Source organism: Lissotriton vulgaris, chromosome 4_1 (assembly GCF_964263255.1).
Source record: "Lissotriton vulgaris chromosome 4_1, aLisVul1.2, whole genome shotgun sequence".
In the NCBI taxonomy this organism is placed as follows: Eukaryota; Metazoa; Chordata; class Amphibia; order Caudata; family Salamandridae; genus Lissotriton; species Lissotriton vulgaris.
Genome location: NC_141691.1, coordinates 759,761,022 through 759,775,103, shown reverse-complemented (window position 1 = coordinate 759,775,103; position 14,082 = coordinate 759,761,022). Strand labels below are relative to the sequence as shown.

General features: G+C 42.8%; 1 protein-coding gene across 4 annotated transcripts in view; it reads left to right on the top strand.

Annotated features, from left to right (window-relative positions):
• Nucleotides 1-14,082, top strand: part of MYLK4 (myosin light chain kinase family member 4) — a 997,611-nt gene that overhangs the window by 272,844 nt on the left and 710,685 nt on the right. For 2 of the 4 annotated variants that reach the window (XM_086965068.1, XM_086965067.1), the window contains exon 1: nucleotides 1,304-1,593. The exons of the other annotated variants lie outside the window; for them this stretch is intronic. In XM_086965068.1, coding sequence (XP_086821194.1) covers nucleotides 1,456-1,593 — 138 coding nt within the window. In that variant the 5' untranslated portion in view covers nucleotides 1,304-1,455. Of the gene's footprint in view, nucleotides 1-1,303; nucleotides 1,594-14,082 lie in introns of those variants that run through there. 4 annotated transcript variants of the gene reach the window in all.

Here is a 14,082-nt window from a genome sequence, read left to right as displayed (position 1 = left end):
ACTCCTCACCCACAATTTCAAGGCACTACATAACACTGCCCCAGCTTTCCTCATTAATCACATCTGCTTTCACAAACATTCCAGACACCTTCACTCATCCGGACTCCTCCTTACACCCATACCGCGCATACAGAAAACCAAATCCGGTGGTTGAGCCTTCTCCTATATCGCTTCTAAAGCGTGGCACAACCTGCCTCTTACTCATTTCTTGAATTGTGCAAGAAGCTGAAGATCTTTAGAGTAGTTCCACTAGGCTCTAGATTTGACTAGACTCACACCTGGTCAGCACCAGGATACCTTCCCGGGTGATAATATGCTGTACAAATCTGCAAAACATAACATGATATAACAGAATACCTGAGTTCTAATACTGACTTACCCACTTGCTAAAAAGTGAGTGATCCTTGGCAATCACTTGTTTTCAGGGGTTTTAGATCTGTTATTTGTCAAAGACAGCAATGGGGGTCATGTAATTTACTGAAATAGATAATATTGATACCACAGGTGTGGTAAATACCTGGTGAAGTTAAAAACTACATATTTCAAGTATTGGTCCTGAAAAGGGGCATACCACTAATAGGCATAATCTACTACACCTAATTATGTATGGTTTGTAAATTTGTCTGCCATTTTGCAATCCCTGTACACATTCCTGTTTACACAGAGATCAGAACTAAAAATCAGGGCATTTGAAGCAGTTTAAGGAGTGTACAGCAAGGAAAAGTATAAGACCACAGAAAGTCAAGTCTTAAAAAGAGGCATAGAATATTGGTGAATATTTTAGTAATCACAAAACTGCTCATGTCAAAACAGCCATTAATTTAGTTTCATCATTTAGGGCCACATTGTGTAGCCAAGCACAAGGGTGAAGCTTCCACTGGTGCAGCAGGTGCATTGGCAGGACCCATGACACACTGGCCATGTCACCGACCTTGCAATCTGATGCTCTTACTAGCAGGCATTGCTGGTGAATGAATTGCATGCCCGAAGGCCTGTAAAGGGGAAGGGTAAAATAGAGGCGGAGGGATTTGTGAAATGTCAATGAGGGCCTCTTCTGAACTTCCCCTTAACTTACCTGCCGCCATCTTGTCTACTCCTCCAAGAAGAAACAAGCGACAGGCAACATGAGCCTCCACTACTGTTGGTGCAGCCTGGACATTTTGCACATTTGACAAGTGCTTGAGTGTCAGAGTAAATTATCCCTCTCAAGCATTGCCTCAGTCGCCTGACCGCGCGGGCAGCTGCTTCACGCCTGTCAAGCGGCCCGACGGGCTTCTTCCCTTATAGGTGCAGGCAGTGGGCTTCTCTGCCTCGCTGGGTGCAGCTGGCAGGTGGACCTGTGCCTGGTGCAGCTGGCAGGGGGGCCTGTGCCTGCTGCTGCTAGGTACGTTGCAGCCCGGCGGAGGGCCCAGGGGTGCTGCTTGTCAAACGGGAGACCAAAGCAGGTGTGACAACATGGATCTCTCTTTCGTAAGGAAAGATGTCTGGATTGCAGGGAGCTTCTGCGTCATAGCCTCGTTCCTGTGGCGCATGTTCTGGACTGTGGTATGCAGTAAGAGGAAGAGGACAGCATCTGCATCCGACGAATCTCAGGTAAAATACTGGTATTTAAGTAACAGTGTTCTCCTTTCGCATCCCAGGGCTCTCGCCATTGTGCAGAGTTATAGAACTCAGCCTGCATGTGGGAGGATGTAATGTATGTATATAGGATGTGTATAGATTTGATTGCACAAGTCATAAAGATGTCACGACAAGTTGGAAGAAGGGGAGGGCTTTATTTCGAAAATAGTTTCACCCCGAGTGTTTTTCTGAAGCTGAAATGATTAAGTAGCCAGATTTTAAGGGTTTTTCTGGAAGTAAGATGAGTACTAATTTTTTAGAAGTTAAAAGATACTGATATTTATTATTGTCGGAAGAGGTAGGAAAGCCAATAGGGAAATTTCACACGTTATGAATACCGATTATGGAGACAATTGTATTACTCTCTAGTATTATTTCATTCCACAGTAGAAAGTAATGGTATTTCGTGTTAAAAGTTGCGGTTGTAACATACATCAAATGATGTGTATACATTGCAAACCCAAGTTTAATTATGATGAGCAGCAGTCAGAAAGAAAATATGAGACCAGATGCATGAAACATTTTTGTATTCTTAAACTTTGAAATTTGCAACCTCCAAACCTTTTCTAGCAATGCTCAAAGCCTATTTTCGTAATAAAGCCAATACTTGAGTGGATTTGCCACTGGATACCAACTCAGTTATTGAAAAGGGCTTGCTTTATGTATCTCATCCAAATACTTAAGATGTCTCTATGGCTTGCAACCGAATTCCAGTAGCAAACCATTGCAAAGTTACTGACGCTGGTGTAGTAACCCATCGGAAAAGGGTTTCTTATAAGCCCTTTACACTATGTGAATTCTAAAAAATATTTCTGGAGCAGTAGGCTGTGGTCCATCGACTATTGCCAATTCTCAGTAAAACATTTTAGAAAAGAAAACTGTTTTTGTTGTTGTTTTAAAGAAGAACCCGTTTCATTTCAAGAAAGGTCGCTTTTAAAAAACAAGTTTTCTTTATTTAAAAGCAATCACAGAGAGGGTGGTCTGCTGACCCTCACAGACCACCATCCCTCTGATTGTGATCAATCGATTGAGTTGCAATTTGCAAAATACCCAATGAATATTAATTAGGCACGTCAGATTTGACTCAGTCCGATTCCATATTTTGCAAACCGGTCTATAACTACAAGGGTTTGTTTGCAGAGTAAGTTTCTTGTACACCTGGCCCAAATTTCTTCTAACCAACTGTTCTGCCCAAAACAGATATTGTGTGCAGCATCCTCTGGTGGGAGATGGAGTAGGCACCTAACATTTTTCGCCTTTCGACCTCTGAACTTGTTGACACATGTAGGATGAACTGCACCACACCAAACAAACAATGGGAAAGGCGACTGGTTTTGCAGCACAATAAACTGGGTGTCACTATCACTCCGCTAGTAATGCGGCAGTACACAAATAAGTAAAAAATAAACGTTTTCTCTGCAAAATTCCAGTAATTGTGAAAATTAGAAGTTGATGTGATGGTAGTACTGCATACCTTCTGGAAATTTTTGCTTTTCGATGTCGTGAGATTATGGAAATGAATGGTAGTAACAGTGTTAATGCTGGTTTTCTATCGGGCTTCGAAATATGCTGCTAATCGCTCATCAGGGTCATACTGTGATGATTATGATATCTTATTTAATGTTTAGTTGTTGCAAGATTGCATGTGGCCACTTAGCCTCACCATCCCCTGCTGAAACATTATAGACTCTACTTAGAACCTGATTACAAGTCAGGATGTAAAACCTGATCCCTTCTCCAACAGGAGTACACACAGGACTCAGAGTTATGATTACTGTAGGAATTATTATACCCTAGCACTTTTCCCCTGAAATATTTTGACAGGAAAGCCTGTTAAAATATCCGGTGGGCAAATGCCAGTAAAATTATTAAAGCATGAAAAGGTTGGCGCGAGAAACATTGTAGATGCTTATTATGACTTCTTTCCAGGGCAGAAAACATTAATAGATGGTAATACTACATCTGGTAAATACCTTATCCCAGGCTGTGGTATTTATCAGGTGAAAATAATCTCCAGAGTTTTGCCCTACATATAACCTTGTCCCTAGTCTCCCTGCCTGTTCTTGTTATCACACCATGATTACATAGTATATGTGTAGAAATGTGTAAATCAATAAAGAAGGCACATAGAGACCACCAGACTCATTACATCTGCCAATTTCTATACACACTGCACCAGTCACACACTATTGAATTTCTAACTCTGCCTTAGATTCATACCTTAATAAAATGTTATACATAAGGTCTATTTCTGTCTGAGAATTAGGACCTGTTGGTTGAGGTGGGAGAAACCCTACTCAAGCAACAGCCACAATCCTTGCAGGGTGAAACACAAAAATTCACTAAATTAACCTGTGCATAACTCTCTGGTAGCTCAGCACAAACGCAGTCAGGCTTAACTTAGAGGCAATGTGTAAAGCATTTATGCAGAACGTACACAGGAATAAAGTGACAACACAGCACAAGAAAAACAACACACTTAATTTTACTGTTTTTTAGGGATGGAGGGGGCACAGGCACTTTAACACTGGTTAGCAGTGGTAAAGTGCACACAGTCCTATAAGCCAACAGTTCAGAAAACAGGAGGGGTGAAGGAAAAACGATTGGGGGTGATCTTGCAGAGAGGGCCAAGTCCAACAGTATAGGAACCCAGAAACACAGATGCAGGAAACAAAAAAACTATGGGCCTCATTATGATGCTGGTCGCACCGACCATCCGATCACCGTCTCTGCGAGCCCTTTCTGACCACCAAGGCTGGGAGTTTCACCCCTTCATATTATGATGCACCTGCTTCTACCACGGAAGTCGCAGCTACGGTGGAGCACATATGCCCGAATATGTTGCTGTAAATGTGTACATAACTCACAGAAAACATGTGAATTGTACCGACATGCATGACATGTGGGTATATCCCTTGTGCACCACGTACCCTATTGCTGGAGTGTGGCTGAATGTGCACAGTCCAGTCAATGGGGATACATACCATAGAAGGACTCACTTGGATTCCGGGGCCAACAGGATCGTAGTCATTGGGGTTCAGCTGCCCAGGTGTAGGGGGGACCTCGAGGAAGGGACCCACAGTGGACCCACAGTGGAGACTGCAGGAGAGTAGAGGATTGAGGTGAGCATGCACCCAAATCTTCCGATGAGGCTTTCGGTGGTCCAACCACCTCTGACAGGACTGCGGAAGCTGGTCCGACCGGGGTCGTAATGAGGCTCTATTTATCTTACTTAGTCTTTCAGTGTCCATTCCTACAGCAAAACAACAAATCCCACTTATGGGCTCTATTAGTCCTTGGCAGGCTGTACTCCATTTCGCTTGGTCAGCAGAGGGATGTACTTTTCTGCCTTGGAGGACTAGAACCCGCCACATTTTGAGATCTCTGCTTGCCAGAGATTTTTTTCCCTTCAAAGGAGCCCCATCACCGCAGCTCCTCTGAAGGGACTGTAAGTTTGCCGCAGGTAAATCTGTTCAGGAGTTTTGGGATGTATATTAAGGTTAATGTTTTGTTTGGAAGCTGTTGTAATTGCTCCAGTTTACATATAAATATATGTCCATCAGTCACTGCTGCATGATTTTTTGTATCTGCCATGCTGCATATGAACACGTTTTCCGTCACACTTGTAAAGCAGCAGCAGGGCAAAACTGACAGTCAGGGCACCTACATATTTTCTTCACTCCAACATAACATGTTAGAACGTCCTCATGGCACGCTCTCAAAACAGTACCCGAAGCCTTGAGGTGGGGAAGCAATTCCAGCAACAAATCACCTCACTTAACCACCACCCTTAATGGCAATAGAATACCTTAGAAAAGTCTAATCACATACATTTACTTGCCATGATAGAACACTTAAGACCGAATGCTTGACATGATCATGTGAACAACTAAGCTGTAAAGCCATATACTGACATAGCGTTGCCACATCAAGAGCACTTGCCTCGTTTTGAACAACCGTTTTCCAAGTAGCCAACATAGCATCTTACTAAGACCAGACTGAAGATTCACTAGCACAACTGACTGATCTATATATATTTGTAAATATTTGAAATATATACAAACAAATTTAGTACCAGTCTGGTCATTTTACTCACAAACATTGGGTGCTATTTGTTTTATAATCATTTATGTACAGATAATCCATGAGTATACTGTACAGTGATTTATTTATTTAAAAGTTTTGCATAGCACGAACATGACCCAGACGGGTATCAGAGTGCTTTACATATGGGTTGAGGAAGACAAGGCAAATTTCTGTGGGCGGGAGGAGGGAAAAGCCAAACCACATACAACAGGAACAGCAAAGCAATTTGCAATAGGAACTTAGTGACCAAAACTAAATACATAGGAACTGGAAAGGCAATTTGCAACAGTAACTCAATGCTATATTGGAGGGCACCGTGGGTCATAAAAGATGCCAGTTCGTAGCAAAAGCAGCTAAACCGGAACCGAGGCAGGAGGAGAACAAGTTCTAGATCAGCGCCTTGGACATTAGGAGGGCCTTAACTTCCCTTTTGAAGGAAAATGTTGAGGGAATCAGTCTTGTTTCCGCTGGTAAGGCATTCCAAATTCTCGGGGCAATGCCAGAGTATGTGCGATTGTATGTTTTTCGTGTTCGTTTTTTTAATTTCTTTGGCTTAAGCAGCAGTGTGATTGTGCTCCTAGATAGGCCGATTACCGCTGGAGAGTTCTAGCTTGTTTTTCAGGTAGAGTGGTGTATTGAAGTGTAGGACTCTAGGAGTCATACAGCAATTTTTAAGTGGATCCTTGCTTCAAATGGAAGCCAGATGAGTGATTTCAGGTCAGGAGAGATGTGGTTGGTTTTCTTGGAGCCAGTGATGAGTCTGGTCGCCTCATTGAGTGATGCTCTGATGGGGGCTAGGCTCAGTTTTGGGAGTCCGCATAAAGTAGCACTGCCATATTCTAGTCGCAGATGACCTATGCTTGCACCACCGATTTGAAGTCCTCTTGTGGAAGGTAGGGATTGAGTTTTCTGAGGACGCGTATTTGGAAGTTCGCTCCATTGGTAGATTCTCTGATGTGGCCTTGCATGTTAAGGTTCTTATCTAGCACCACTTCTAGTGATTTTGTGGAGTCAATTATGTGTGGTGTACAGCTGAGAGCGATGAGGTTACTTAGAAATTTTACAGCAGTGGGGGTTTGCTTAGAGGGTGAAATGAGTAGGAATTCCGTTTTGAGGGCGTTAGTGGTTAGCCAGTTGATTGTTTTGAACAGGGTTCCGTTGAGTGACTTGATGTCGTCTGGGGAGGATATTTTCATGTACAGTGATGGACTGTGTTATCTTGTTCTATAACCTCCTCTAAGTAAAGGGCTGTGTTGCCTCTTCACCTTGCACATTCTATATAAAAGCTCTCACTAAATTAATAAACAACTGAAAAAAGAAAGACATAGGCAAATAGTAATACAACATTGCACACACTGATCACCACCATCCTAACTCAATTACCACGGGACTACTGTCACTTCAGTCAAAGAGACGTCTGAGAACCATTCAATAGAACATATCTAGAGATCCGAGAGTTTTACGAGGCCATGTTAACAGTAGAAATATGCTATAGAAGTGCTGATAATGTGTCATGGCATAAGCAGCTGTTGACAGGTTTCTGCAATGCAGTTGCAGCAACAGGCCCAGTTTCAGACTCAGTTTATGCGCTGTACATTAGGGACCATTTTCATACTTTCAGGCACAAAAAGTTAACGCAAACCCAGTGCCTACCGACTAACTGAATGGTCCAGATCACTTTACTTACTAGTGGTTACTTTCCTGCTTGGACACACTCACACTCATTTCACAGTGCCACAGATGACACTTGGATCTGGCTGCTATTCGTTTAGGCACTGCAAATATTTTACAGAGTTAATAAAGAGATGGTATGCATAGAAGCAATTTGCTTGCTTTGCAGAGTTAAGTACACTGTTGCAAATACATTGGTTATTGCTTACAGGCTTATCATTTAATTATTTGCATAAAAGTCTGAAAAAGTAACTGTAAGAAATTGAGCTTTTGGTTGATGGGGGTTGAAGTTGCAATCAGGCAACAACCACAATCCTTGTCAGGGTGAACCACGAAAATCACTAAATAAACCTGTTCTTAACCCTTTGGTAGCTTGGCATGAAACAGTCAGGCTTAACTTACAGGCAATGTGTAAAGTATTTATGCAGCACACAACGAGTAATACATTGAAAACACAACACAAGAGAAATATCACAAACCAATTTCGGAAAACAGAGTAAATGTTAATAAATAAAATGAGACAAGAACGCCAATAAAACAATCAGTAAAACCAGCAATTTTCAAGTTTAACGTTTTTAGTGAAAATAGCACCTTAAAGAGCAAAGCGCCACTCGTGGATCTGATTGCGCTAGATATGGGGAAAGTCACAAGTTCTGGTTGACCACAATGGAGCGTGGGTCAGATACAGGGAACAAGTTAGTTCTGCTCTAAAGTTACCTTCTAAGACTGAAGCAAAGAGTTCCGTTCACTGTGGAGGAGGATGAGGCTGAGCATCCAGACTGTTGTTGCTATAGCTTCGCATTGGAGGTCATTGTGGCCTGTTGTTTCTGTAGCGTGAAGTGAGGTTCTTGTGTTGCCGGTCATCGGTGCCTGTTGACATGAAGAGCAGGTCAAACCAGTTTCTTGTTGGCTGTCGTCTTGGGTGGCTGAGTCTTGGAGTGAGCGGCCCCATTGGTGGTTGCGAGGAAATCAGGCAACAACCACAATCCTTGTCAGGGTGAACCACGAAAATCACTAAATAAACCTGTTCTTAACCCTTTGGTAGCTTGGCATGAAACAGTCAGGCTTAACTTACAGGCAATGTGTAAAGTATTTATGCAGCACACAACGAGTAATACATTGAAAACACAACACAAGAGAAATATCACAAACCAATTTCGGAAAACAGAGTAAACGTTAATAAATAAAATGAGACAAGAACGCCAATAAAACAATCAGTAGAACCAGCAATTTTCAAGTTTAACGTTTTTAGTGAAAATAGCACCTTAAAGAGCAAAGCGCCACTCGTGGATCTGATTGAGCTAGATATGGGGAAAGTCATAAGTTCTGGTTGACCACAATGGAGCGTGGGTCAGATACAGGGAACAAGTTAGTTCTGCTCTGCTCTTGTGTTGGCGGTCATCGGTGCCTGTTGACATGAAGAGCAGGTCAAACCAGTTTCTTGTTGGCGGTCGTCATTGGTGGGTGAGTCTTGGAGTGAGCGGCCCCATTGGTGGTTGCGAGGAAACCAAACTGCAATATTTCACCTTTTCTTCCTTCGAGGAGTACACTCTGATCCCAGCCATGGGTCCAGTACCTTCTCGGGGATCACTCCAACAGAGGCCAGCATGGCTCAGGCAGGTCCAGGCAGATCCAGTTGAAGCAGGTCAGCTGGGTAGTTGCAGGCATCCCTTTGAAGCTTGATTTATCCCTGTAACTCACACAGGAGGTTAGCCAGCTGATCCTTGTAGTCACTCTGGTTAACCTGGGATGAAGGCAAGCAGACCCAGTCTTCCTACTCAGACTGCAAGGCAGTCCTTCAAGCAGCACATAATTTCTCTTGTAGCAGAGTTGTCCTTCTTCTTTAATTTCCACAGGTCCAGCAGTGTTCTGATGAGTGACTCTGGAGTCCAATTATAATACCTGGTGCCATCCTTTGTGGAGGGGGTGGTCTCCCTGTCCTACCCCCTATATCTGGTTCTGGAAAGTTCTGACACTTCTCCTGTCAAGGCTCTAAAGTATCTGGGGGGTGACAAAAAGCAGGTCGGGAGTGGTATCATGTTTTTTGTGTGTACAGGAGGCAAAGCCTTTTGAAGTGAACATGGGGCTGTGTAAAGCCCCTCTCCACTCATCCTGCCAAGATGGCACATCCTGTCCAAACCTAAGGCCCCTTTGTGTTACTGTCTAGAAGCAATACATAAACCCCAAAAGCAGATCCTTTCACAGTCATGTGACCCAGGACACTGGCAGGATGCACACATAGTTGAGACAAGACAATGCAACTTTCTGAAGGTGGCATCTTCAGAATTCTAACTTAAAATCTAACTTCAGCATTAAAGAGGATTTTAATTAACAATTCATTTGAGTGTAAACAGCATGTCACTATCTGCTTCCAATCCACAGTTAGCACTTAATAAATATGTAAAGGTAACCCAGTGTTAGTCCATAGGAGAGATGGGCTTTACAACATTGAAAATGACTTTAGGAGTTTTTCCCTGCCATGCCAGGCAAAACTTAAGTACACATCCTACTTTTTAAATACAATGCACCCTGTTCTATGATCCTAGGGCATACCTTAGTCATGACTTATAAGTGTTAAAAAGGAAGTTTTAGGCATGGCAGAAGGTTAATTTTGCAAGGTCGAAATTGTAGTTGAAAACTGTACTATAGACTGCAGTGGTAGGCCTGAGACACATTTTAAAGGGTTACTTTAGTGAGTTGAGCAGTGAGTGCTGCAGGTCCCCTAGTAGCATTTAATTTATAGGCCCTGATTACAGGTTGTACCTTTTCAAGGGGCTTACAAGTAAATTAAATGTACCATTCAGATATTCAGTTGCGAGACCAGCAAGCTGGCTTCCACAAAGTTAGATCATGCACAGACCAGATTGAAACACTGAGCATCATCATTGAGCAGTCGATGGAATAGAACTCCCCCTGCTATGTCAACTTCATCGACTATGAGAAGGAATTCACCAGCATGGGCAGAAAGACCCTTTGGAAGCTCCTCTGCCACTATGGTTTGCCAGATCAGGGGTCTCCAACCAATAGTTTGTGAGCTACTATAGCTTTCCAGCTACCCCAGAGTAGCTCAACTGTGTGCAGCCTACCTTATTAAATTAGAAAGTGTTTGCTTACCTGAATTATTATACATATAACAAAATTGACATTATACAACACTGATAATATTAGTAGCTCTCAATGCATTTCATTGGTCTTAAGTAGCTCTCAGAACAGAAAAGATTAGAGACCCCTGTGCCAGATAAACTCGTAAGAATCATCAGGAAATCTCAGAAGAGAATGACTTGCAAGATAGTCCATGGAAGATAACTCACGGTAGCCTTCGAAGAGAGGACTGGAGTCTGCCAGGGTTGTTTGCTCTCGCCTTTTCTCTTCCTCATGGCCACTGTCTGGATAATGAAGACATCCACATCAAGGGATCCAGTGACCACCTTGGACGCAGTTCGACAACCTGTACTTTACAGCCGACCTGTCCCTAATTTCCCATACCTATTTGCAGATGCAAGAGAAGAATAACAAAGTGGCAGCCACATCAGCAAAATGTGACCTCAACATCCACATGGGAAAAACCAAGATCCTGAAGGTTACCATGGCCAGCACAACTCCAGTCACTGTTGCAGGTGATGCACTGGAAGAGCTTGAGACCTTCACTTACCTGGGCAGTGTCATAGACAAGCAGGGTGGGACTGATGCTGACGTCAAGGCAAGAATTGCCAAAGCAATGGCTGCCTTCATTCACCTAAAGAAGAACCTAATGCTGCAAACCAATATCAGGCTTTTTAACACCAATACAATATCAGTCCTTCTGTATGGAGCAGAAACTTCCAAAAACAAAGTCCAGACCTTTATCAACACCTATCTGAGTAAAATCTACCAAATCTGCTGGCCAAACACCATCAGTAACAATGGCCTATGGCAGCAGACTTTCCAACTTCCTGATCATGAAGAAATCATGAAAAGTTGCTGGGGCTGGTTAGGTCACATCCTCCGCAAGCCAGCATCAAAACACCACCAGGCAAGCTCTCACCTGGCACTCTCAAGGGAAAAGGAAAAGAGAAAGGCCAAGAACCATGTGACTTCAAGGCCTTGAGGCTGACTGCACAGAGATGGGATTCACCTGGAGTCAGATTGAAAGAAAAGCTTAAGACAGAAATGGCTGGAGAGTCCTGGAGGGGTAGTGGGCATAAGTAAGTATGCACGTAATTAGGTGTAGGCCAGTTTTATCATGTTTTAAGGGAGATCACAAGCACTTTATTACTGGTCAGCAGTGGTAAAGTGCACAGAGTCCTAAAGCCAACTAAAACAAATTCAGCAGAACAGGAGAGGTGAAGCCAAAAGGTTTGGGGGTGACCCTGCAGAGAGGGTCAAGGCCAAAAGTGGCAACCGGGGTTGTGTTAATTTTAAGGAATATGCTTAAAAAGGGACTTTTAAATTCCAATTGTTATAACATTTTGAAATGTAAACATGATAAACTGTATTTTATTGATTGTATGCATATAATATGATGACTATGTGGCTCTATGGGTTCTATAATAGACTAATAAAACATTGGATCTTCAAATGCTTTGCTGTTACGTGTATGAGCACAGGCACAATGAGTTCCTGCCAAATAGTTCTTCACTAAGATGGCAGATGGTAAGAGACATAGTATTGGTAACCCGCACTCCTTAGGCCCTTTTTGAAATAAAGTATAGCTCCTACTTCCTGATGAGAAAACTATCAAATTACCAGCAAATGCAGTTTTCACCTACTTTACCACAACAAGCCTGGCGGGAATCACCATGCGTTACCTGCTCATCAAGCAGTGGAAGATGGTTTTGCTACGATTGTAAATGAGCTCAGATGTGATTGTTAGTGATAATTCTAATTTTGAATGGCCCTAATTTCTGTAATATCAAATGGTAGTCGTTTCCTAGGAGTGGGATTGTGGTGAAAATCTGGAGGGTTGACTTTATCAATGGGAATTATTGTTCCATCCTGGAATGGTGCCCTGTAATTGGCCCAATTTCCACCAAAGATATGATTTACACTCTTTCTGAAACGAACACCATAACATGTCCTTCTTCTGGGCATTTTAGAGTACTGTAAATCAATCAAATGCAGTGGCGTAGCAAGGGAGGAGGGGGGCGGTCCGCCCCGGGCAGCACAAGTTTTGGGGCCCCCCTCCGCTCTCACTCGTGGTCGTCGCGGGGGCGGGCGCCACATGAATCGCCAGCACCCCTCTCTCCCCCCCAGCTATGCAGATGAAACTCAGTGCCCGCCACGGGTGGGCGCAGGTCTAGTTATGCCACTGATCAAATGCTACATATTTTACCATAAATGTGGAACAGACAAAGCCATTAAGGAAACAGTTGCATGAAAAAAGAGTTCTTAACCACTAAGTCAAGGTTTTTGAGCAAACCAAATCTTTAACAGAAGTCTTTTTTAAATAAATATATCATAACTTTCGAAAGACTCTTCAGAGAAGTAGGTTGGTGATATCAAGTTGCTACTTGGGTCTAGTGCTGTGCTTCTCTTTGAATTATAGTACTTAGCTTGTAGTTGTGCTTGTACCATTTTAATTTCAGGACTTCAAGTATCACTGAGACTTGGGACTGTCAGAGGTCTCCACTCGTCGACATTTGCCTTGGAGGGCTGCTCCTTGAATGGCAGTGTTTTTGCAGGACCATAACAAGCCAGATTTACGAGCACAGCTTGAACTCTCAAGGAAAGATAGGGTGCATCGTTTTAAAATACAGTGGTAGAATAAAGGTGCACACCTTTTCTTAAGAAAATAATTGTATGAAATTTTCAGAGCACTAAAAAATGAAAATGAGTTTAAAAATTAAGGCTGGAAGATGAACAGTACCTTACATTATGTTATATGTTTAGATTACAAAGAGGTATCTGTACATTTCAGCGCGTATTTTAAAAGAGAAAATGAGACCTTTGGGGGATTCGAAGATATGCTATTGTGCATGTTTTTTTTGCTAGCTGAGCTCTGTTTTGGGCCATGGCATAATGCAAAATGATGGGGTCCCTGTGCAGAATGTGTTTAAAAGCCTTGGGCTGCCTTACCTTAAAGATATTCATTGGCCTTAGGCAGATTGGGGACCCCTAAAGGCTTGGGCGCCCACCCCTCCACACACAGCAGGCGCTGCAGGGTCCTGTGTTAGGCCCCTGACTTTGGGGGATAATTTACAGTCCTTCAGGCGGTTGAATCAGCTTGTTAGGGAGGGATCTGTGGATCAGCACTTTTGTGAACGAAAGGAAAGTGCCACACACTGGACTAGCATTAGTATATACTAACAGATGCTTCCAAAGCTGGGAGAAGAGTGCAACACGTCAGTGCCCATGCATTAAAAAACCTATTTTGTTGAATACACTGTCGCATTTGGGCCTATATCTAGTCAGTGCTTTAAACTTTCGAATTTTAAATACCCTGCTGAAGATCAAATAATGTCATATTTGGGCCCACCCAAAACATCTGGAGTCTTTCAGCGAAATTGAGCATCTCCCCCACCAAGCTGCTGTAAAAAGGTTTAGCTATGGAAGAGAGACCTTGCACAAACATGGATGCCCATAGAAATATAGTATTGCACAATCAGTTATTAATTAAAACCATCATGATATGTTCGTACACATTTTATATAGCTGTGAGGACAGCAAGCCATCAACCCAAGACCCATGTGATAATTATTAAACAAAGTGAGTGATACATTTATTAAC